Source organism: Saccopteryx leptura, chromosome X (assembly GCF_036850995.1).
Source record: "Saccopteryx leptura isolate mSacLep1 chromosome X, mSacLep1_pri_phased_curated, whole genome shotgun sequence".
NCBI lineage: Eukaryota > Metazoa > Chordata > Mammalia > Chiroptera > Emballonuridae > Saccopteryx > Saccopteryx leptura.
This window is the reverse complement of record NC_089516.1, coordinates 52,031,009-52,057,915: the sequence shown is the minus strand read 5'-3', so window position 1 is coordinate 52,057,915 and position 26,907 is coordinate 52,031,009. Positions and strand designations below refer to the sequence as shown.

Below are 26,907 nucleotides of genomic sequence, written 5' to 3'. Positions count from 1 at the left end.
TACATGGTTCCCAAACTGTCAAATCTCTCCTTGTATGATGGTTATCAGGGGAGAGAGGTTACGGAACTGTGTGAAAGAGGTGAAGGGACTCAGAAGCGTAAATCGGTAATCACAAAACAGTCACGGGAAAGGAACTAAAGCTAGGGAATATAGTTGATAATACTGCAGTAACTGTGTATAGGTCAGTTGGGGTACTGGAAATATTGGGGGCAATACTATGTAAAGTATATGATGGTCTAAGCAGAGTTTTTTCAATTGCCTATTTGTGGACCAGTCTGCCAGAAATTTCCTGCCACCCTGATGTTGTATGAAGATTACAGACCCACTGATGTTAGTCTAGTATGCTTATGGGTGATTCTGCCTTAGCGATCCCTGAAATAATTCTCCTATTTTCACTGGTCCCCACATGTAAAAAGGTGAAAACTACTGGTTTAACCACTAAATTGTACACATGAAACCAACACAAAATAAAACTGAGAGAATAAAAAAGTCATCAGAAATGGGAGAGATAGTAGTATTTATGTGAAACTTTAAACTCATATTAATAAGACAAATTCACTGTTCAGTATTTGGCATGTCCAGTCACTATTTGGTTCCACTAATGCACGTTAAAACAGGTATGCTCCTTGTAGGAAAGAGTGGCAGCATGCTCATCATCAGTTCAAAACAGGATATTTTTGTTGTTGTTGTTGCTCATTTCTTTCTTCTACATTCACCTTGGCCTCTGGGGAGCTGATACAAATCACATACCTGGCTACAGCTTCACTGTATACAAAACCAGCGTCAGCTCGTTTCACGATTTCAAAACACAGATCTGCTCCATCCATACTGTAGAGAAATGTGAAAAAGAATGTAAGAAAATAGGAAATTCCAGGATGAAAACACTGCAAGTGAATACATTGTAACTAAGTTATTAATTGACTTATAGCTAATGACTGCAATAAATTAGTTAAATCTCCTTTCTTTCAATGAAAATTAGACATAAATGATAAAGGACATTATAACTATCTTAACATGGAAAATCTTCAGGGAAGGAAACAGGAAGAACAAGCAAATGGTAGCATTAAGTAATTTAAGGTATAGAAAATGAACTATAACTTTTCTTTAGGTTATCACAAGAAGAAGTCTCACAAAAGGGCAATACTGGGAATTATGGGCATATTTTTGAATCAAATTTTGAAATCATCTATAGTCAGATCATATAATATTCTAAGACTACAACAAGAATTCTAAAACATTTAGCTATTATCACCATTAAAGGGGAATTCAAGCTATATACTGTGGAAGAAAAAAATAATTAGTAAATCCATAATTTATTTTTAAAATTTAATTTAAAATTTAACTTTATTTTATTGACTTTATTGGGGTGACACTGGTTAAGAAAATTTTACAGGTTTCAGGTGCACAATTCTACAACACATAATCTGTATACTGTATTGTGTGTTCCCATAATTTACTTTTGTTAACACTTCTATTATGAAACTTAATTGTTACAAACATAGTCTAACACAGTGATGTGTTGGTGACACAATTTCACTTTATCTTGCTCCCAAATCTAAAAGTGTTCTCTAATTCTTACCAGATCAGTAAAGCCTCTTGTCTTGGCCACACCTTGCCTCTACTACCTACCCTGTGTAATGACTTTTCAAAAATACCTCGCATGGACAAGAGTGTGGTGGTTACCAGGGGTGGGGGGAGGGAGGACATAGGAGGGAGGGAGGGAGAGAGTTAGGGGGAGGGGGAGGGGCACAGAGAACTAGATAGAGGGTGACGGAGGACAATCTGACTATGGGCGAGGGGTATGCAACATAATTTAATGACAAGATAACCTAGACATGTTTTCTTTGAATATATGTACCCTGATTTATTAATGTCATCCCATTAACATTAATAAAAATTTATTAAAAAAAAAAAGAATACCTCACTCTCCAGGCACTTGAGACTTATCCCTACTCCCTGAATATATCATTTTCTTTTTCTTTTCATACACATACACACACACACACACACACACACACACACACACACACACAAGCTTCTGCATATATTGCTTCTCAAATATTCAAAACCTATCTTAATTCAAGGTTCCATTTCTAATCCCACCCTTCCTGAAGTTCCCTAAATAATTACCAGCCACATTAAACCCTTCTTCTGCTTAAATTCTGTGACAACCCCATATAGCCTGTATCATAACATTTAGCACTTACATACAAAGATATATGTGTATACACAGAATTTTTGCCTGATCATTACATATGCTAATAAAATTATTCAAATATTAATAATCAATATACTTCAAGTTTTATCAAGTGTTTTCAAATTCAGTATCTCATTCATTCATTTATTTAGTAGCTCAGGCTCCAATATATCTTTTGCAGGTATTATCCTATTTCTCCATGTATAAGACACACCTTAATTTTGGGGCCCAAAATTTGAAAAAAAAAAAGTATTACATAAAGTTATTGAACTCAAGTTTTATTCATCATAAAATTCATATAACTCCTCATCACTGTCAAAACTCCCATCAATTAGCTTGCCCTCATCTGTGTCTGCTAAAAAATCACTGTCTTCATATATTGCCTTGTCCTCAGTTCCATCTATGGCATTTGAAATGCCACAACTACTGTATAAGACACACCCAGTTTTTAGACCCCAAAATTTTCAGAAAAGGGTGCATCTTATACATGAGAAAATACGGTATATTGAGGAACTAGAGACTTCTAGAAGGGAAAGCAAATGAACTAACTATTCATTACTATTACTAATAATTAGTAAATGGTAGTTACACTAATTAATAATCATCACTAATATTACCATACATCAAGCATTATGGGAAACACTTCCTTGTTTTATCTCCCTTTATTCTTAAAATTACTCCATGCCTCATTCTCAAATATAATAATTTGTCTGAGTAGACAAGTATGTGACAGGGATGGCAGGATTCAAATCCCTGTCCATCTATGTGCAATACTCTTCTCATTAGCTAGAGATACAGTGACTTGGTTTCCAAGGACCAAATGCACATATTCAAGCTCAAAAGTTCAACACAGTATATAGTCAGTTCTAAAGAACAAGTATATTTCATACTTTCAACATACCTTACCCAGCAGAAGACTAAGGACACAGTAAATATTTAATGAACAGTTGATTATATTATTTAAATCTTGGTGTGGTTTTATGTAAATAAAAATACTTTCACATTTATACAAGGCTTTACAAATTTCACCTAGTTTCCATTTCACAGCTAATGAACACTTTCCAAAGTCAAATAGGATTCTCTGCCAAAATAATTCTTACGATGGCACATAGCAGCATTTATTCTATCAGAAATAAATCCCAGATGAACATGATCATGCATCTCTGTGAATGACCCTGATCACCTGCTATGGTACAGGTTCTATAAGCAGAGTTATTAAGTCAAGGGGTATATTCAGTAATACTTTTGATATACACACTATTGGAAACATTCTAGCAATATATATTGCCACTACTGAGTGTGAAAGTGTCCTGTCTTCTATCTTGCCTCCACTTAGATGACTATTCTTTTTAATTTTTGCCAATCAGATAAGAGGAAAATAAGTCTTTCGTGATTGCTTTAATTTGCATTTCCTTGATTACTAGAGAGGATGAATATTTTTCATTTCTTGTATTGTCAGGAGAAAAAAAAATACTATTTTTAAAGCTGGCTGCAGTTTAAATTGGTTACTTGTCCTATGGAGACTAAAAACATTTTACCAAGAGAAAAGTATAGTTTTGTTTAGGCATTCTCCTTTTTAATTGTGAAAAGCGATTATAAGCACTATTCAATTTAGAGGGGAGAGAAGTTAGGCAAAGGAGACAGCTAAATTGATTGTATCATAAAGCAATGAGAATCTGGGAGCTGTCCTGAGAGCTAGAGGAAGGCTTTTGGAGGACCTGGAAGAGAGAGGAAAACACAGTCTTCGGGGTAGAGAAGGCAGTTAAGGTGGTGAGAGACCAATCCACAGAGAAAACCAGTCAGTGAGAAATAACTGGAGATGATTTACAGTACTGTGGTCAATTACGAACATGGGTCAGTCCAATTTTTCTGGTCATATCTGAAATACTAGTACTTGAAATGACAATCTCTACACACGCAAATACACACACAACTATTTTTAGGTTTCTACTCTATGACTGACTTGTCTATTCTTGTATCTAGTACCATACCATTTTAAATACTGTAATAGTATATTTTAATATTTGACAAAATAAGTCTCAGTTCATTATTATTCTTAGTCAACATTCTCTTATTTTTTTCTCGCAGCTGAACTTTAAAATCAGCTTGTCAAATGCTTAAAGTTTTTTTACATTTTAGCTGGGATGGTATTATACTTATAGATTAACTTCTGGAAATGAACATTTTTCTGATATTCTTACCCACAAACACAATATGCCTCTCTTCATATTGGTTCCAAATACTGATGATTGGGTTTTTCCCCTGAAACATTTTATATTTTTAGTTGCTATTATAAATGGTACCTTTTTGCCATTATACATTTTTTAATACAATGCTTCATAAACAAGGGTACCAAAAAAATCACCTGTGCAACTTTTGAAATACGGAGGCATGTATTTTGACGGGTTAACATGAAAGTAAGTCATCACTGGGAAAACAATTTTCTATTGTTCAATCTATATAATCAGTTATTTGTAACACTGATTGATATTGAAGAGGCAGTCCACTAATTTTCAGTTTTGAGATACAGAAATAAAAACTAAAATATTGTTGTTCATGCAAGCTTTATTCATCACAGAAATTTAAAATATACATATTCATAATACATACAATCTCAAAATAATAACCTTGAACAAAAAGTTTGATGCCTCAATTCTCTGATAAACTTTATTTGATAATATAATGCTTCTAAAATAATCACAGGGCTTCTTTCATTGCTTTTTTTGTTGGCTTCCCATCTTAGGGTGTTTCCGAGGCTGTTAAGATGGTTCAAAAAACATGTTTTGAATTTTCCCAGCTGGTTCTATTCTGAGGGAGTAGAATGAGAGGGAAGAGAAACTCTGCTATGGACTAGTATGGGCAGTGCTTCCACACTGCAGAAAAAACTATGGGAGGTCTACTCTGAATTGTGAAAAGTAGTGGGATTATGAATGATCCTCCCTTTTGTCTATCTGAATTAAACTTTTGAAATAATAAACATGCATTACTTATATAAACAATTATACAAAGACAAATGCATGAAAAAAACTAGGACACAAATCTAGACACGTTCTAATTGTCTTTATGTTGAAGGGATCAGAATATACTACCCCAAAATACATCACTTTGGCATAGAATTATTTTGAGCTGAAGGCAATTAGAAAACAGCAGATACCCCAAGAAAAATTCTCTGCTGTCATGTATTCTGCCCCAAAAGGGCATAAACCTTCCTTGTAAAGGTGTTCTCCTCTCAAGCACCAGGAACAGAACTACTTTTATCTGCATAAGAAACCTTACTAAACAACTCTAATTTGTCATACATTTCTAGCTCACCTTTCCACAATTTACCCTCAATCCCAGATGCCCAAACTTACCACCTCTCTTCCTATGTCTAGTCTCTTCACAAGTTATTCTTTTTTAAGAGTGTATCTAACTGCCTCTGTGTGGTCTTCACCTTTGTTCTGTGAGGCACTCCAACTGCCCTAAAGTGTACATATTAAATAATCTCCTGTTAATCTGTTGTTTTTCAGTTTAATTCACAGACCCTGGACCCTTAAATCTAAGAGGGTAGAGAAGAGGCTATACCTTCCTCTGCAATGTATTCTACAAAAGCAGAGAAGTGGGGAGGTTTTTAGGAGACTAGCAACTGATTGTATGAAAAAGTGCTTCTCAAATTAACTGTGGTAGAGGACCAACTGTTGTTCCTTAGATACATTATGAACCAATACTTTTATAAAACATAATAAAATCATGTGTTATGGTTTCACAGCAATGTCAAATTGCTCTAACAGTTTCTAAATATTTATTCTCAATTTCTGTACTTAACTCATTATAGACTGGTATAAGTTAATAGAGTGGAATGCATTTGCAAACTATTCTTTGAAGAACATGGTAAAGAATAGACCAAATCTGGATTTCTCTGACCAGCATTTCCACTGAAGGCAACAACAACAACAAAACAAAAACAAAACCAAAAATAGCTATGAAAGCTGAATGAAATTTACAAAAACTTAAAAAGCTTTAAATAATTAACAGTATAATGAGTGCAAAAATACAGAGTAAAAATAGGGAAAGGAATAGAGCTCAAAGAGGTAAGCAAGAGCTGCTCCTGTTCTGGGGGTAGAGAGTAGGCTACGCAAAGAAGGCAGCTGTGGAGGTGGGGGTGGCTACACGTTTGGGGAACTCTGGAGTCAATCAGAAAGAGATGGACAGAATCCGCCTGCTTTTGTTAGTGCAGGCAGCAAGGAGTTAACAAAAGAGAAGGGAGCTTGACTGGCTCGGCCTGTGTCTGGAAGCTATACTTTACACCCTCCCTACTCCTTGTGTAGGGAGGAAGGATCAGCTTTCCAGTCTCCCTAGGGAACCATGAGTCCTCCCCCACAGATCATCTGATGAGGAAGAACCAGTAAAGGGGGAAATCCTTTGCTAGGTACATACACATTAGGAGCCAAGATGGTGACCATAGAGGGGAGGTATCTGGTCTGGGAAAAGGATTGGATTGAATGAGGGCATGAAAGCCCAAAAGATCAATGAAAGAGATTGGTTAGTTTGAAAGAGCCTCTCTCTCCCAAGCCTAGGTAATATAATCAAAACTTAACAAAGGCCCCTCTCAGTAGCACACATTTGCACATTCTCTCTGTACAGCAGCTGTGCGCAAGCAAGGGTGCCGAGCACAGCTTTAAGATGGAGCCTGGGTGCAGCAGCGCAGTGTCGGCAGAAGTGCAGCCAGGAACAGAGACTAAGATAGCCAGATGGGGCAGAGACTATGCTGGACTACCAGGGCCCAGGGTGATGATGTTACAGTTCTGGATCCTGATCCTCTTTGAGGGCAGTTATGCTCACCAGGGTCAGGACTTCTTCACAGTGAGAAAGAGCTAAGCAACCCAGTCTTGGATGAGATACTGGGCACCTGGGGACAGTCCTTTGTGTTTGCCTCAGCTCCAATGAATCTTACCACTACACATCATCCTCCCTTGTGTGGATGGCCAAAATGCTTTTCTTGAGACTCCATGGAAGAAACCCATTTCCACTGGTAACAGTGTTTTTTAAAATTTATTTATTTTTATTGATGAGAGAGAGAGAGAGAGAGATTTATTGTTCCACTCAGTTGTGAATTCACTGATCACTTCCTATATGTGTCCTGACCACGGATCAAACTTGTAATCTTGGTGTTTTGGGATGACACTCTAATCAGCCAGGGCCTCCACTGCCAACACTTTTGAACTAAGACGATCCAAAAGGAGAGACAGAATTACTCTTCTGGCAGACTTCAGAATAGCCAGCCAAAGCCTAAGGCTCTGATAAAATACCCTGCTCTGGCTGGGGGCCATAAAGAGGTATATTTTGAAAGTTGGGGTACATAAAACATATTCTGGTATGTCTTATTGTTGACACAGAATAAAAATTCCAATGTTTACCATGGAGATAAAAGCTGAATTTAAAAAACTTCAGCAAGGCCTGACCAAGCAGTGGCGCAGTGGATGGAGCACTGAACTGGGGTGCGGAGGACCCAGGTTCGAGACTCCGCGATTGCCAGCTTGAGGGCGGGCTCATCTGGTTTGAGCAGAAGCTCACCAGCTTGGACCCAGGGTTGCTGGCTTGAGCAAGGGGTTACTCGGTCTGCTGAAGGCCCGCGGTCAGGGCACATATGAGAAAGCAATCAATGAGCAACTAAGGTGTCACAACAACAACAAAAAACTTCAGCAAGAAACAAGAAATTATAAAAAGTGACACTAGAGATTTGAAAAATAAAAATTTCAGCACGGAAAAATATAATAGCAAAATTAAGAACATAAATAGATCACATAGTTGAAAAGTAGTGACCTGAAAGTTACATCAGATCTGTCTCTCAGATGGAGAAACAAAACACAGAAAAAATAAAAGTGGGCATAAGAAACAAAGGATTACAGTGAGGTCAGTATATATTTTATTAAAATTTCAAAAGTGAAAAGAAAATGAGGCAGAAGCAATACTGAAAATATAATGGCTGATAATTACCACAAAATAATTAAAGATACTAAAGTACTGACTTGAGAAGCCCAATAAACATCAAGCAAGATAAAGAAAAGAAAGCTATAGTTACAGAATACAGTGGAAAGGATTCTTAAGTTAAAATAACTGCCAACCTAAAAGTCTATTTTCACCAAATAACCCTTTAAAAATTAAGGCAAAAAATTATTTCATATAAGCAAAAAAAACCAAGAAAATTTGCCACCAGCAAACTCATATTTCCAAAAGGAAATGCAAAAGACTGTTCCTCAGGTAGGAGAAAAATGAAAAATAAAATCTCAGTGATGAAGTCATGAAAAACATAAAATGTGGTAAATGTGTAGTCATGTACTACTTGACAATGAGAATATGTTCTGAGAAATACATTGTTAGGCAATTTTATCAATGTATGAACATCATAGAGTGCACTTACACAAACCTAGATAGTCTACGTTTACCTAGGCCAGTGGTCAGCAAACTCATTAGTCAACAGAGCCAACTATTAACGGTACAACGACTGAAATTTCTTTTGAGAGCCAAATTTTTAACTTAAACTATATAGGTAGGTACACTGTTATTAACTTAATTAGGGTACTCCTAGGCTGGCCTTTGCTAAACACTCAAGGGGCCAAAGAAACACATGTGGCTCTCGAGCTGTGGTTTGCTGACCAAGGACCTAGGTAGGCTATAGGTGCACCACTGTGACTGTAGATGAATCCAAATGGACAACGGACTGTATAAAACAACCACTATCTCATTCTCTCGCTGCAGAGAGAGACAATATAAAACAATAATGAGAGAGAGAGAGAGAGAGAGAGGGAGAGAGAGAGAGAGAATTGACTTTAAATAAAAATACCTGACAATAATAACATACCAGTAAGTCAGGAGGCATACTGCAATTTCTAGGACAACCACTATGCTCTCTTTTTTTTTAAATGTCAGGGAACTTTACTACTCTTAAAGATTATTGAGAGCCCCAAAAGGATTGTGTTTGTGTGGGTTTTATCTAGCAATATTTTCTGTGTTAAAAAATAAAATCTGCCTGACCTGTGGTGGCGCAGTGGATAAAGCGTCGACCTGGAAATGCTGAGGTCGCCGGTTCGAAACCCTGGGCTTGCCTGGTCAAGGCACATATGGGAGTTGATGCTTCCAGCTCCTCCCCCTTCTCTCTCTCTGTCTCTCTCTCCCTCTCTCTCTCCTCTCTAAAAAAATAAAAATAAAATAAAATAAAATCTGCCCTGGCCAGATAGCTTGGTTGGCTAGAGCTTTGTCCCAAAGCACAGAGGCTGCTGGTTCCATCCCCTACCAGGGCACATATAGGAATGGATCAATGTTCCTGTTTGTCTCCCTCCCTCTCTGTAAAATCAATAAAAATTTAAAAAATTAAAATGCAGAAATGTAACAACCATTTATTTAAAAATAACAATAATAAATCCATTACACATTAACAGAAATATTTTTCATAAAAAATAAATATATAATCTAAACCAAAATAAATGTTTTTATGTACAATAGTCTTTATTGTTAAATTGTAAGAGTTAAAAACTTACAACAAAATGCCTACTAAACATGTAAAACAAAATAAATTTAGTGAGAATAACATTGATTTACATTTTACAAATTTCCTTCATTCCTGGTTTAATAGAAGACAGATTCTCATATCTCCTTCGACATTCATTTTCTTATAATTTATTATTCGTTTGAAGTTAATGAAGAAAATCTGGCCTCATGTAGACATATAATCAGAAGAAGGAGGTACATATATTTTAATAGCCCTTGTAGATATTTGTGACTGACTATTCTTTGGTACTACATCAAGACTCAAGAAGTGGTAGTTTCTTAAAGGTAAATTGGAATGTGAAATATGAAACCATATCAGTTAACTTTCTGCACTGTTACATTATAATCACATTATAATCTATTGTTCTGTCTTGTTCTTTGTGGCAAAATTTATTTATTTATTTATTTATTGATTGATTGATTGTATTTTTCTTAAGTGAGAAGCAGGGAGGTAGAGAAACAGACTCCCTCAAGTGCCCAACCGGGATCCACCCGGCAAGTCCATTAGGAGGCGATGCTCTGACCATCTGAGGACGTTGCTCTGTTGCAACCAGAACCATTTCAGTGCCTGAGGCAAGGTCATGGTGCTATCCTCAGCGTCCAAGCCAACTTGCTCCAGTGGAGCCTTGGCTGCAGGAGGAGAAGAGAGAGACAGAGAGAAAGGAGAGGGGGAAGGGTGGAGAAGCAGATGGACACTTCTGTGTGCCCTGACTGGGAATTGAACCTGGGACATCCACATGCCGGGCCAATGTTCTACCACTGAGCCAACTGGCCAGGGCTCTGTCTTGTTCTTTGAATAGCTGTTTTACCTGTGCATGACTTTGTAATGTGCCTTAGTCATTTGGAAAATATTGGTCCATTGACTTATGCTGATTTTCCAAATACTGACATATTTGATTACATTATATCTAAAAACACAACTACTAATATCATCACTGATTGCATTAGAAACATTCTGTAAGACCTGGGAAGCTGTTAAGATAACAGTGGCAGATACAAGTTTCCCAGAATTCTAATTTTCACTTGAAAATTTAAATTTCATCACTGTCAAAAACTACTGTGAGTTGTTTTTCTTGAAGTAGCAAACTCACTTTGTGCATTTTTTACTAAATGTGTTCCTTTTTTGATTAAATGTCTGCCATATACCCAAATTAGAATAACTGTTGATTTGTCTGTTAGTCATTCTTTCAAGTAAAAACGAAGTTTTACACACACACACACACACACACACACACTACTAGCTCACCTTATAACTCAAGAAATCTCACAAGTGCTTTTCTGAGACCCACCAATATTTAAAGGAGTATAAGCACTCAGCGTAAGTTTCCTAATCACAATATAGTTATATTATAAATAAATTAACAAAATAACTAGAAAATTTCTAAATGCTTGGAAATTGAGAAATGTATGCTAAATAACCTATGACTTAAAGGGGAAATTATATTAAAAATTAGAAAATAATTTCAACAATGATAATGAAAACAGTACATATCAAAACTTGTGAAGGACTGAGGCATCATATTTCATGATTGGGGTGCTGCCATTATTAGACCAGCAAATACAAAATTGGCTGAAAGGAGGAGATGGGGCATAAATCTAATCTCATTCTTCCAGTATGAGAAAATTAGTCACACCCACCCACATACACACACTCTTCAGTGCTGGAGAAACTTTTCTTGAATTTAGGTACTGTAACAGATTATAATGTAACAGTGCAGAAAGTTAACTGATATGATTTCATATGTATTTCACATTCTAATTTACCTTTAAGAAACTACCACTTCTTGAGTATTGGTGTAGTACCAAAGAATAGTCAATCACAAATATCTACAAGGGTAATGTTGATGGAAAAACACGTCAATATAACCTATCTGTTCACAGTATCTCTTTCCTGTGACCCTAGCTCTATTTCTATTTTGGTCCTCAGTTTATTGTGCTCATTATATTCCACATATAAGTGAGACCATATGGTATTTTTCTTTCTTTGCCTGGCTTATTTCACTTAGCATAATACCAGGGGTCCCCAAACTTTTTACACAGGGGGCCAGTTCACTGTCCCTCAGACCGTTGGAGGGCCGCCACATACAGTGCTCCTCTCACTGACCACCAATGAAAGTGGTGCACCTTCTGGAAGTGTGGTAGGGGGCTAGATAAATGGCCTCAGGGGGCCACATGAGGCCATAGTTTGGGGACACCTGCTCTAGGCTCACCCATGCCTTCACAAAAGGTAAGGTTTTTCTTTTTTCACAGCTGCATAGTATTCCATTGTATAAATGTACCACAGTTTTTTTTATATTCGCTCATTTACTGATGGACACTTGGGCTATTTCCAGATCTTGGCTATTTCAAACAATGCTGTAACAAACATAGGGGTGCATATCTTCCTTTGAATTAGTGTTTTGGGATTCTTAGGATAAATTCCTAGAAGTAGGATAGCTGAGTCATAAGACAGTTCCATTTTTAATTTTTTGAGGAATCTCCATACTGTTTTTCACAGTGGCTGCACCAGTCTGCATTCCTACCAGCAGTGCAGGAGGGTTCCCCTTTCTCCACATCCTCACCAGCACTTGTTTGTTGCTTTGTTAATAAAAGCCATTCTGGCAGGTGTATTTATCAAGTTTTAATGACTAGGGTTTGTCATACCTATGTATAATAAAGAGAATGCAGAAACAACCTAAATGTGAAACACAGAAGAATAGTTAAATTGTGGTAAATCCAGAGTAGAATATTATGCTGTCAATGATACTATAGAAGTATATTTATTGACATAGAGAGATGTTCACAATATATTAGGATGAATAAACATACAATATACATATATGTGTATATGAAGGAGAATTAAGTATTTTTAAATACTATAATAGGGTGTTAAAGACTGGGTGGCTAGGACCATGTTTCTTTTCTTTTTACTTCTATTTAAAAAAAATAAACATGTACAACCCTGGCCAGTTGGCTCAGTAGATAATTTTGGCCTGACATATGGATGTCCTGAGTTCGATTCCCAGTCACGGCATACAAAAGAAGCAACCATCTGCTTCTTTCCCCCTCCCCCTTTTCTTCCTCTTCCCATTCTGCCAGTGGCTCCACTGGTTCGAGTGTTGGCCCTAGATGCTGAGGATAGCTCAGTTGGTCCAAGTGTCATTTCAGGGGCTATAAATAGCTCGACTGATTTGAGCATCAGGCTCTAGACAGGGGTTGCCAACTGGATCCTGGTTGGGATGCATGTGGGAGGCTGTCTCAATATCTCCCCTTCTCTTACTTTAAAAAAATGAACAGGTACTACCACTTCTGTCATACTAAAAACAGTTCTAAATGTTTAAAGAAATGCAAATATACTCCTTCAGATTGCAGCAAAGCAGTATTTACAAAGCAGTTTGAATCTGTAAATTTGTTTTAAAACTTTAAATTATTCAATTAACAGAAATATTATGAATATAGATGTCAAATAAAAAATGAGAAATACTAAGTTAGTGAGATTCAATCAGGAGAAAAATTTAAAAGAATATGAAACTGAATCCAATGAAGATGGAAAAAAAATAAGGTATAGAGATTAATGAAGAAAAAACAAACAACATAGGTGAAGAGAAAAGAATAAAATAGGTTCTTTAAAAAGATTAATAAAATGGAACTAGAAAGTTCCTGTTTGGCCTGCCCAGGCAGTGGCACAGTGAATAGAGCATTGACCTGGTATGCTGAGTAGCCAGGTTTGAAAACTTGAGGTTCCCGATTTGAGCACGGGCTCACCAGTTTGAGAGCAGGGTCACCAGCTTGAGCATGGTCTTATAGATACAACCCCATAGTCACTGGCTTGAGCCACCCCTCCCCTCAATCAAGGCACGTATGAGAAAGCAATCAATAAACAACTAACGTGCCACAACTATGAGTTAATGCTTCTGATCTCTCTTTCTTTCTGTCTGTCCTTGTCTGTCTTCTCTCTCTCGCTAAAAAAAAGAAAAAGGAAAAAGAAAATCTCTGTTTGCAAATTGAACATTATACATTTATTAAACAGATGTCAGAATAAATCATTAGGAAGTAAGAAAATATTTTAAACTGAATAACAAAAATAAACATCAAAACTTATGAGATGTAGATAAAGTAGTACTTAGAGGGAAATTTACTGTTGTACATGTATATATTAAGAAAGAAGAAAGGCTGAAAATTGATGAACTAAGCACCCATTCTCCATAAGTTATATAAAAACCATCAAATTGAACTCAAATTAGAAGGCAATAATGACAGAGATTAGTGAAGTGGAAAACATATTAGAAGGATCAGCAAAGCTAACAGTTGCTCCCTATGAAATGATGAATCTTTGGCAAGACTGATTAAAAGAGAGATAAAAGCCAATATTAAGAATGAAAAAAGGTATTTCATTCACATCCTGCAGGCGTTCAAAAGATGGAACTGAAACTCTATGCCAAAAATTTGAAATGAACAAATTCTCAGAAAAATAAAACTCATAAAAAGGAATACACACAAAAAACCTGAAAACCTGAATAATATTTTACTGATTAAAGAAATTGAATCAGTAATTAAAAGCCTTCTGGCATAGAAAACTTTAGGCCTAGATGGAATTTCTGATAAGTTCTACTGAACATTTTGAGACATAAAATGAATAAAAAGCAGGAACCATCTCCAATTCATTTAATGAAGCTAGCTTAACCTAGATACAAAAACATGTTAAGGACAGCATGAGAAAATTAAAGAACAATCTCACTAATGAACATAGATGAAAATAACCCAAATAAAACATTAGCAAATGAAAACAGCAATATAAAAAATTATTTCAGGACAAAATTGTGTTTACCAGAGGAATGTTAAACTGTTTTCACATTTGCAAGTTAATTACTATAATTTTGAACATTGACATACAAAAACATCCATTCCCCTGGACAGTTTGCTCAGTGGATAGAGTGTCAGCCTGGCGTGCAGATGTCCTAAGTTCAATCCCTGGTTAGGGCACACAGGAGAAATGACCATCTGCTTCTCTTTCCTTTCTTCTCTCTGTTCTCTTTCTCTTTCCCTCTTGCACAGTGGCTCAACTGGTCTGAGCAAAAGCTCAGGTGCTAAAAACAGCTTGATTGATTTAAGCATTGGTCCTAGATGAGGGTTGCCAGCTGGATCCCGATTGGGGTGCATGTGGGAGTCTGTCTCTTTAACTTCCCTTCTCTTACTTAAAAGAAAAAAAAACACCCCAACAGGTTTTGTGGAAAATGTCAAGCAGAATCTAAAGTGTATATGGAATTACAGAAGTACAAGAAGATCCAAGATGTTTTGGGAGGATAATAAGGTAGGAAGATTTGCTCTATTTGATTTCAAAATTTCCTACTATAAATAGCTCACAAAAATTAGGGAATATTTCAAAATGAATATGAAACAATAAAATATCCCCTAATTTTTGTGAGCAGTATATAAAGCTTAGTAATTAAGGATATATTACTGACACTAGTACAGATGAACAAGACTGTAAAACATAACAGAGACCCTAGGAAGAGAGCCACACATATGTGGATGCTTGGTTGATGACAAAGAAGGAACTATAGAGTATTGGACAAAGATGGGCTCTTCAAATTAACACACCCTTATGTGGACCAGGGACATGCCACTGAATGTTCATAGCAGCATTGTTCACAAGCACCACCAAGTGTCAACATACCAAATGTCCATCAGTAGTAGAATGGGTTAAAGCACTGGTATATTTATACAACAGAATACTACAGAGCAAGGAAAAAAAATTACAAATTACAGCTACACAAAGAAATTTGACTGAAACCTAAAGATAAAACAGAGTGAAGGAAGCAGACACAGAAGAACACAAACTTATTTCTTTCATAAATAGTTCAAAAACAGAAATAATCTTATTTTGTTGTGATGAATAATTAAAGGTAGCATTTATTGAGAGCATACCATGTGACAGGCATTTACACGCATTAATTTACTGAATGGTTACAAGAAGTCTACAAGGAAGGTATTATTTCTATCCCTATTTTACTTATGAGAAAACTGAGAAACTTCGAAGGTTAAGTGACTTGCTCAAGAGATCACAAGCTATTAAGTGGCAAAGCCAGGATTCCAACTCAAGGCAGTTTAATTCTAGAGTCCACGCACTGTCTCCCTAAAAATGTTCAGGTTACAAAGAAGGAAACTTCTAACTTCTGCTCAAGGGTCTGAGTTACTTAATGGGAGATAAGATTACAGGTAAGTAAGCAAAATAATAGTATAAGGAAGGCTCTATTTAACAAATCAAGTTTCATGCCTGTTTATGGGGGCCCCATGCCCCAGAACCACCTAGGGGGATCTTCAAACTCCAAAGTCTCTATTTCTATCACTCAAGGTGATACATGTGAATACCGTATTGCTGATATGGTTTAAAAGAATTATCTCTTGTTAATAAGTTTGCCGATAAATGCTTTAATCCTTGTATATTGCTTGCAGTACTATCCTGAAGGCTTTTTGAATGTTGGATAACTGCCATCTTTCCCCAGTGTTCTCTTGATGACCCTGCTAGGGATGTCCTCCCTCCACTTTTCTGTCTCTCCTACACTGACATTGATGCCCTTCACCAGCTTTGTAGAGGCGTGCCTGCCTGTTCCAGCTTCCAACTGTTTCCCCCACGGATCTCTTAGGGACCTAAGAATCTGTGCCTCTCTGTGGTCATTTAGACCTATATTATTATTTAATTCATTAATAGGCACCTCTCTGGTTTGTACAATTTGACTATAAACAATTTGCAGGCATACATAGGTCTTTTATTGTCAGCATAATATTCCACATATTGATGAATATTTACAAATACTTGTTGGTGGCAATTTCATTTCTGAAAGAGAGGAATCACGCACACATGATCTTTTTAGAAATCCTCCCTCTATCAAAACTACTCCATTTCTATGGGGAGGGGTGGTTAGAACAGTGTATATTAGAGTTTCAGTGGAAAGAAGGAAAGGGTACATCTTCAAGGGATCCAGACAGTCTTCATGGAGTAAGCAGCTTTTCAGATGTGGGAGAGGGAGCACGGGGGAGGATGAGAAATAGAGTGGGGACGTGGTGTGGACTACAGTACAGGTAGTTAGGAGGAAAGCAGCATCTTAAGGCACTACTTCGACAAGCAAACAACAGTAAGGCCTGGAACACTAGGAAATGAGTCAACATGTTAGGTGGGCTTGAAGTAGATTGCGAGAATATTTAAGGGGCTATAATTTGAGCTAAACTCTCCTCTCCCACCTATACTGTAAAAAGGATACAATCAAATCCTTTCAGCATGAACTTGGATAGGGATCAATGAAGATACTCACCCAGGATTGTTAACTATGGTATGTATTAGATAGAAACGTTTATCTTTTCAATGGAGAAAGGGGATGTTCACTGTAACAGAGATTGCTTAATAAGGAAATTATGATATATTGTCAAAGATATTAAAATGACTGAGCATATTCCCGTATACCAATGTACCAGTTGCATTTCTTTTGGTGGGAACTGTCTACTTCTGCCCTTGTCCATTTGTATATGAAGCTTAATATCTCCTCTTCCACTGGAGTGAGCCTCTGAAGCTACAGGATGGGACAAAAGTAGGTTTACAGTTACTGATATGGAAAATAATACAATAATTAATAAATGATATAATAAACTGTATTATGCATATCCAAAATTGTAATCCTACTTTAGCTACACCCTGTATGTGTAGTAGAATGGAACCATTTTATGTCAATATTGAAGTAAATTAAATTTTTAGTTTTTTTTATAATTTTTTTTATAAATTTTTATTCATTTTAATGGGGTGACATTAAAAAATCAGGGTACATATGTTCAAAAAAAAAACATCTCCAGGTTATCTTGTCATTCAATTATGTTACATACCTGTCACCCAAAGTCAAATTGTCCTTTGTCACCTTCTATCTGGTTTTCTTTGTGCCCCCCCTATAACCACCACACTCTTGTCTATGTTTCTTAGTCTCGTTTTTATTTCCCACCTATGTATGGAACCATGCAATTCTTAGTTTTTTCTGATTTACTAACTTCACTCCATATAATATTATCAAGATCCATCCATTTTGTTGTAAATGATCCGATGTCATCATTTCTTATGGCTGAGTAGTATTCCATTGTATACATATATGTACCACTTCTTCTTTATCCAGTTATCTATTGAAGGGCTTTTTGGTTGTTTCCATGTCTTGGCCACTGTGAACAATGCTGCAATGAACATGGGGCTACATGTGTCTTTACGTATCAATGTCTCTGAGTTTTGGGGGCATATAGCCAACAGAGGCATTACTGGGTCATATGGTAGTTCTATTTTTAGATTTTAGAAGAACAACCATACTTTCTTCCATAATGGTTGTATTACTTTACATTCCCACCAACAGTGGATGAGGGTTCCTTTTTCTCCACAGCCTCTCCAACACTTGCTATTACCGGTCTTATTGATAGTAGCTAATCTAACTGGTGTGAAGTGGTATCTCATTGTAGTTCTGATTTGCATTTCTCTAATAACTAATGAAGATGAGCATCTTTTCATATATCTGTTGGCCATTTGTATTTCTTCCTGGGAGAAGTATCTGTTCATGTCCTCTTCCCATTTTTTTATTGGATCGTTTGTTTGTTTCTTGATGAGTTTTATGAGTTATATATATATATTTTGGATATTAGGCCCTAATCTGAGCTGTTTTTTGAAAATATCATCTCCCATCTAGTTGGCTGTCTGTTTATTTGGTTGTCAGTTTCTCTTGCTGTGTAAAAACTTCTTACTATGACATAGTCCCATTCATTTATCTTTGCCTTCACTTCTCTTGCCTTTGGAGTAAATTCATAAAATGCTCTTTAAAACCAAGGTCCATGAGCTTAGTACTTATGTTTTCTTCTATGTACTTTATTGTTGCAGGTCTTATATATAGGTCTTTGATTCATTTTGAATTAATTTTAGTACCAGGGGACAAGCTGTAGTCGAGTTTCATTCTCTTGCAAGTGGATTTCCAGTTTTCCGAGCACCATTAGTTGAAGAGGCTTTCTTTTCTCCATTGTGTGCTGTTGCCACCTTTATCGAAAATTATTTGACCATATATCAATATATGTGGTTTTATTTCTGGACTTTCTATTCTGTTCCATTGGTCTGAGTGTCTATTTTTCTGCCAATACTATGCTGTTTTGATTGTCGTGGCTCTATAATATAGTTTGAAGTCAGGTATTGTAATGCCCCATATTCGTTTTTTTTCCTTTGGATTGCTTTGGCTATTCGGGGTTTTTTATACTTCCATATAAATCTGATGATTTTTTGTTCCATTTCTTTAAAAAATGTAATTGGAATTTTGATGAGAATTGAATTAAATTTGTATATTCCTTTGGGTAATATGGTCATTTTGATTATATTTATTCTTCCTATCCAAGAACAACGAATATTTTTTCATTTTATTGTATCTTTCAATTTTCCTTAACAATGCTTTGTAGTTTTTGTTATATAGGTCCTTTACATTCTTTGTTATGTTTATTCCTAGGTATTTATTTTTTTTGTTGCAACCGTGAAGGGAATTATTTTTTTGAGTTTGTTTTCTAATGTTTTGTTCTTGGCATATAGAAAGCCTATGGACTTTTGTATATTAATTTTGTATCCTGCAACCTTACTGTACTGGTTTATTGTTTCTAGTAGTCTTTTTGTAGATTCTTTGGTGTTTTCGATGTATAGGATCATATCATCTGCAAAAACTGAAACCTTTACTTTTTCTTTTCCGATATGGATGCTTTTTATTTCTCTATCTTCTCTGATTACTCGGGCTAGAACTTCTAGCACCACTTTAAGTAAGAGTGGAGAGAGTGGACAACCCTGTCTTGTTCCTGATTTAAGGGGAAAAGTCCTAAGTTTTATGCCATATAATATGATGTTAGCTGATGGTTTATCATAAATGGCCTTTATTTTGTTAAGATATGTTCCTTCTATACCCATTTTGTTGAGTGTTTTAAACATAAAATTGTGTTGTATTTTATCGAATGCCTTTTCTGCAACTATTGATAGGATCATGTGGTTTTCGTTCTTCGTTTTGTTGATATGGTGTATTACGTTAACCGTTTTACGTATGTTGAAGCATCCTTAAGATTCTGGGATGAATCCCACTTGATCATGATGTTTTATTTTTTTAATATGTTGTTGTATTCGATTTGCTAGTATTTTGTTTAGTATTTTAGCATCTGTATTCATTAGAGATATTGGTCTGTGGTTTTCTTTTTTTGTGCCATCCTTGCCAGGTTTCGGTATGAGGGTTATGTTGGCCTCATAAAATGTGTTTGGAAGTATTGCTTCTTCTTCAATTTTTTGGAAGACTTTGAGTACAATAGGAACCAAGTCTTCTTTGAATGTTTGATAGAATTCACTAGTATAGCCGTCTGGGCCTGGACTTTTATTTTTGGGGAGGTTTTTAATACTTTTTTCTATTTCTTCCCTACTAATTGGTTTGTTTAGGCTTTCTGCTTCTTCATGACTCAGTCTAGGAAGGTTGTATTGTTCTAGGAATTTATCCATTTCTTCTAGATCAGGTGTCCCCAAACTACAGCCCTGCGGCCCTCTGAGGCCATTTATCCAGCCCCCACTGAACTTCTGGAAGGGGCACCTCTTCATTGGTGGTCAGTGAGAGGACCACTGTATTTGGCAGCCCTCCAATGGTCTGAGGGACAGTGAATTGGCCCCCTGTGTAAAAAGTTTGGAGACCCCTGTTCTAGATTGTTGAATTCGGTGGCATATAGTTGTTCATAGTATTCTACAATACTTCTTTATATATCTTTGATATCTGTGGTGATTTCTCCTCTTTCATTTTGGATTTTGTTTATATGAGTCCTTTCTCTTTTTTCCTTGGTGAGTCTTGCCAAGGGTTTGTCAATTTTGTTGATCTTTTCAAAGAACCAGCTCCTTGTTTTATTAATTTTTCCATAGTTTTTCTGTTCTCTATTTCATTTATTTCAGCTCTGTTTTTATTATTTCCTTTCTTCGACTAGTTTTGGGTTGTCTTTGTTCTTCTTTATCCAGCTGCTTAAGGTGTGAAGTGAAGTGGTTTACTTGGGCTCTCTCTTGTTTGTTCATATAGGCCTTAAGTGATACGAACTTCCCTATTATTACTGCTTTTGCTGCATCCCATAGATTCTGATATGTCATATTGTTATTTTCATTTGTCTGTATATATCTTTTGATCTCTGCGCTTATTTCTTCTTTGACCCACCCATTTTTAAAAGTATGTTGTTTAGTTTCCACATTTTTGTGGATTTTTTTACCTCTTTTTTGCAGTTGAATTCTATTTTGAAGGTTTTATGATCAGAAAATATACTTGGTTCAATTTCAATTTTTCTAAATTTGCTGATGTTATTTTTGTGGCCCAACATAAGGTCAATTCTTGAAAATGTTCCATGTACACTAGAGAAAAATGTGTACTCTGTCACTTTGGGATGAAATGTCCTGTAGATGTCTATGATATCCAATTGCTCTAGTTTTTCGTTTAAGGCCAATATTTCTTTATTGATTTTCTGTTTGGATGAACAATCTAGAGCCGTCCGTGGCGTATTGAATTCTCCAAGTATGATTGTATTTTTGTCACTTTTTTTTAGGTCAGTCAGTAGCTGTCTTATACATTTTGGTGCTCCTTGGTTTGGTGCATATATATTAAGAAGTGTTATGTCTTCTTGATTCAGTGTCCCCTTAATCTTTATGAAATAACCATTGTTGTCTCTGAGTACTTTTGCTGTCTTGTAGTCAGCACTGTTAGATATGAGTATTACTACAGGTGCTTTTTTTGGATGTTATTTGCTTGGAGTATATTTTCCAGCCTTTCACTTTGAATTTGTTTTTTATCCATGTTGCTTAGATGTGTTTCTTGTAGGCAGCATATGTTGGATTTTCTTTTTTAATCTATTCTGCTACTCTGTTTCTTTTTATTGGTGAGATTAATCCATTTACATTTAGTGTAATTATTGACACTTGAGGGTTCCATATTGCAATTTTTATATTGCTTTCTGTTAGTTTTGTATCTTGTTTGATTCTTTTGTTTTTCTATCATTTGTTTTTGTTTGGTTGTAATTCATACTTCTTTCCTGTGTTATTACCTTTTTTAAGTCATGTGCTTCTGTGGTGGTTTTTTCAGGGGTGCATACCATTAAGTAATAAAAAGGGTACCTACCATGTTCATTGTAGTACACTATCTTATGAGTGCTTCTGCACTCCATCGTCCTTTGCTATTGTTAATCTTCGTTCTCTCCCCTTTTTTTGTTTTTCTTGTCACAGTTTAAATTTTGTTTTATTGTGTTCTTGGTGGAGATTATACTTGTAGTTTTGTTTTGTTCTTTGTACATGTTTGGAAAACCTTTTTTGTATTTCCTGAAGTGGAGGTTTTCTGATGATAAATTCCCTCATCTTTTCTGTATCTGTGAATGCTTTTATTTCTCCTTTTTTTTGGAAGGAGAGAGACCAGGTAAACCACTTAACTTCACACTAACCTGGAAGTGTTTTCTTTAAATGTATGTACCCTGATTTATTGATGTCACCCCATTAAAATAAAAATTTATTTATAAAAAAAAAGGAACTGGAAAAAGAACAAAGACAACCCAAAACCAGTCGAAGAAAGGAAATAATAAAAATCAGAGCTGAAATAAATGAAATAGAGAACAGAAAAACTATGGAAAAATTAATAAAACAAGGAGCTGGTTCTTTGAAAAGATCAACAAAATTGACAAACCCTTGGCAAGACTCACCAAGGAAAAAAGAGAAAGGACTCATATAAACAAAATCCAAAATGAAAGAGGAGAAATCACCACAGATATCAAAGATATACAAAGAAGTATTGTAGAATACTATGAAAAACTATATGCTACCGAATTCAACAATCTAGAAGAAATGGATAAATTCCTAGAACAATACAACCTTCCTAGACTGAGTCATGAAGAAGCAGAAAGCCTAAACAAACCAATAAGCAGGGAGGAAATAGAAAAAAGTATTAAAAACCTCCCCAAAAATAAAAGTCCAGGCCCAGACGGCTATACTAGTGAATTCTATCAAACATTCAAAGAAGACTTGGTTCCTATTTTATTCAAAGTCTTCCAAAAAACTGAAGAAGCAATACTTCCAAACACATTTTATGAGGCCAACATAACCCTCATACCGAAACCTGGCAAGGACGGCACAAAAAAAGAAAACTACAGATCAATATCTCTAATGAATACAGATGCTAAAATACTAAACAAAATACTAGCAAATCAAATACAACAACATATTAAAAAAATAAAACATCATGATCAAGTGGGATTAATCCCAGAATCTCAAGGATGGTTCAATGTACGTAAAACGGTTAACGTAATACACCATATCAACAAAACGAAGAACAAAAACCTCCGTATTTGAAGGATAGCTTTGATGGCTATAGTATTCTTGGCTAGAAGTTCCTCTCTTTCAGAACTTCTAATATTGGGGTCTACTCTTTTCTAGCTTGTAGAGTTTCTGCTGAGAAATCTGATGATAACCTAATAGGCCTTCCTTTATATGTTTTATTCTTCTTTTCCCTGGCTGACTTAAGAACGTTTTTTGTTTTTTTTTTGTTTTTTTTTTTTTGTCGTTGGTTTGTGCTAATTTCACTATGTTGTGCATTGTAGTAGGTTTGTTGGGATTAAGATAACTCTGTGTTCTCTTTGCTTCTTGAATTCGAGGCTTTAGTTCTTTCCACAGGCTTGGGAAGTTCTCGTCTATTATTTGTTTGAATATGTTCTTCATTCCATTTTCTCTCTCTTCTCCTTCCAATATATCTATTATTCTTTTTTTTTTTTTTTTTCATTTTTCTGAAGCTGGAAACAGGGAGAGACAGTCAGACAGACTCCAGACTCCCGCATGCGCCCGACCGGGATCCACCCGGCACGCCCACCAGGGGCGATGCTCTGCCCACCCGGGGGCGATGCTCTGCCCATCCTGGGCATCGCCATGTTGCGACCAGAGCCACTCTAGTGCCTGAGGCAGAGGCCACAGAGCCATCCCCAGCGCCCGGGCCATCTTTGCTCCAATGGAGCCTTGGCTGCGGGAGGGGAAGAGAGAGACAGAGAGGAAAGCGCGGCAGAGGGGTGGAGAAGCAAATGGGCGCTTCTGTGTGCCCTGGCCGGGAATCGAACCCGGGTCCTCCGCACGCTAGGCCGACGCTCTACCGCTGAGCCAACTGGCCAAGGCTATATCTATTATTCTTATGTTACTCTTTTTGATGGAGTCAGACAATTTCTGTAGGGCTTTTTCACTTTTTTTAATTCTTGAGTCTCTCTCTTCCTCTCTCTGTTGTGCCTCAAGTTGCCTGTCTTTGATATCACTAATCCTCTCTACTATCTAGCCTGTTCTATTAACTAAGCTTATTACCTCGTTTTTCAGTTCATAAATTGAGTTTTTCATCTCTGTTTGATTTGTTTTCATAGTTTCCATTTCCTTGATAATATATTCTTTTGTTCGTTGAGTTGTTTTTTGAGCTCCCTAAATTGCCTTTCTGTGTTTTCTTGTATATCTCAGAGTATTTTTAGGATTTCTATTTTAAATTCTCTGTCATTTAACTCCAAGGTTTCCAATCTATTAAATTTTTTCTATAGATTTTTCCTCATCTATCTATGCTACATCTCTGTCTTTTGTATCCATGATATTCGATTTCCTTTTACTTAATAGCATCTGAGGTTTAGTGGTTTTATTAATACCACTAATGAGAATTAATAAAGAATAAAAAGAAATAAAAGACAACAATAAAAAAATAATTAAAAAGTATTATTTCTTTTTTTACTTTTTCCTTTCCTTCTTTGAGAAAATACCGTGAAAAACTGAGAATTATATTGTGCTAAATGTAACAAAAATTACCTATAATGGAGGCCTGAGTTGGGGAGAAGTGATAAAGAGGTAAAAAAGAGATAGGGACCCACAAAATGCAAAGAAGGAAAAAATTTGGATCAAGAATAAAATAATTTGCTTGTAAATGCTGATTCACTGAGAGATATAGTGAAAGGGATAAGAGGGAAAAAAGAAAAAAAATTCTATTGTATTATGTGGAACAAAAACTACATAGAATGGAGAGCTGGGGTTTGCGGGAATGCTAATGAGTTAAAAAGCAAAGTAAAAAGCACACAAAATGACTCAAGTAAAAAATTTGAAAACAAAATAAAATAATTTGTTCATGAGTGAGGCTCGAATAAGAGGAAAAGTAAAGGAGAAAAGAAGAAACTAAGAGAGGGAAAAAAATAAAAAGGAGAAAAAGAAAAAAGAAAGAAAAAAAGAAGAGAGTTAAGGGTTTTAGGTGTGTAACCCTCATATAGAGAAAGAAAAAAGAAAAGAAAAAAAATGGGAAATGTAACACTTATGGGTAATGTAGTTCCAGATGAAGAGAAAAGAATAAGATGAGTAGAGAATAAAAGGATCAATGTGGAAGAAGAAAAAAACATAAAGATAAGATGAAAGAACCAATAAAAAGTAGAAAAAGTTATAAAGAATGTTAAAGACTGTGGATTTTTCTTGATTTTTAGAGTTTCTCTTTTTCCCTTTTCTTTCATTTTTCCTCTTCCTGGTTGGTGGCTCTGTACCCCAGGCTCTGCCCCTGTGGCACACTTAGGTAGAGATTTGCAGTTGATGTGTCTCTATGGCAATGTCAAATACTAGGCCTCTGTCTCGTTGGTTGTTGGAGCTTGTTAACATTTGCAGGCTCCAACAATGAGAGAGTCCGTTTTCCCTGAGCCTCTCCCCTAGTCTCTCCTTCCTGCATTAGCAGCCTGATGATCCAGCTATGAGCTACCTGCTGCCACTGCGTGGAGATTAAGAGGCTCAAAGAGCTGGCAGATCCCCACTCAGCACAGGGTTCTGGGTAAGGCTCTGTCAGTCAGAGCTGCCCCGTAATCAAGCAGGACTGGGAGCCAATTGCTTTTAAGGTGTCTTTCTATGAGCCTCCAGGCGTGTCTAGTATGCCTCAGCACTCTGGGGGACCACTCTCCCCAGGCTTTTTGCACTTTGTAACCTGTTTTGGCTGGGAAGAAGATGCCCTAGTCTCTGCCTGCAGAACAGGAGGTCTTAAAAGCTGCCAAGTCCCTCTTTTTTTTTTTTTTTTTTTTTTTTTTTTAATTTTTTGCATTTTTCTGAAGCTGGAAACAGGGAGAGACAGTCAGACAGATTCCCACATGCGCCCGACCGGGATCCACCCGGCATGCCCACCATGGGGCGACGCTCTGCCCACCAGGGGACGATGCTCTGCCCATCCTGGGCGTCGCCATGTTGCGACCAGAGCCACTCTAGCGCCTGAGGCAGAGGCCACAGAGCCATCCCCAGCGCCCGGGCCATCTTTGCTCCAATGGAGCCTCGGCTGCGGGAGGGGAATAGAGAGACAGAGAGGAAAGCGCGGCGGAGGGGTGGAGAAGCAAATGGGCGCTTCTCCTGTGTGCCCTGGCCGGGAATCGAACCCGGGTCCTCCGCACGCTAGGCCGACGCTCTACCGCTGAGCCAACCGGCCAGGGCCCAAGTCCCTCTTTTTAATGCATAGCCCTGAGTATGAAAGCTCTGCCAATCAGAGCCACCAGCTTAAGTAGGTAGGGGGGGGGGGCGTGTTGACTTCTGTTCAGTTCCCCAGGTATATCTAGTTAAATTTGCCTTAGCATTCCATGGGATTGCTTTCTGCAGGCTTCTTCCTTGTTAAAAAGCCTACAGCCTAGCCTGTCCAACTTCTGCAGTGTTATCTGAGGTTTGTTCTGTAGGAATGTGTTTTACACCCTGTATTGGCTGACAGGAAGTTGCCCCCGCCCCTACGTGCAGAGCAAGAGGCACTAAAAAATATCACGTCTCTTGTCTTAGATCGCTGATCTGAGAGATACCTTGTCAACTAGAACCGCATAATCCAGTGGGGTGGTGAGCAGACTGTGGGTTAAGCCAATTTCAGCGATTGGATCACAGATCTGCTCCAGAGACAGACAGCAAGCTGCCTCCACACCCCTCCCTTAGCACTTCTGTATTTTTACTTCCCTGGGATGTTAGCCTGAATGGCTGGGTGAGGCACCCTGCCCACCCGAAGAAGTTCCAGCTTAGAGAAGTTCGCTTTCACGCACTCCCCGCACTGTTGCTGCGGGAGCAGGGACCACACCCAGACTCGGGTCGCAGCCCACACAGAAGCTTCTGACTGTGCCCCTTTGTCTGGGAATATGGGCGACTATGCCAGGGGCGCTAGGAG

At 37.0% G+C, this 26,907-nt stretch overlaps 1 protein-coding gene across 10 annotated transcripts in view; it reads right to left on the bottom strand.

The window, feature by feature from the left end:
- CASK (calcium/calmodulin dependent serine protein kinase) overlaps positions 1-26,907 on the bottom strand; it is a 516,731-nt gene that overhangs the window by 265,538 nt on the left and 224,286 nt on the right. For all 10 annotated transcript variants that reach the window (XM_066357577.1, XM_066357582.1, XM_066357576.1 and 7 more), the window contains exon 4: positions 751-828. In XM_066357577.1, the coding sequence (XP_066213674.1) occupies positions 751-828 (78 nt within the window). The remainder of the gene's footprint in view (positions 1-750; positions 829-26,907) is intronic.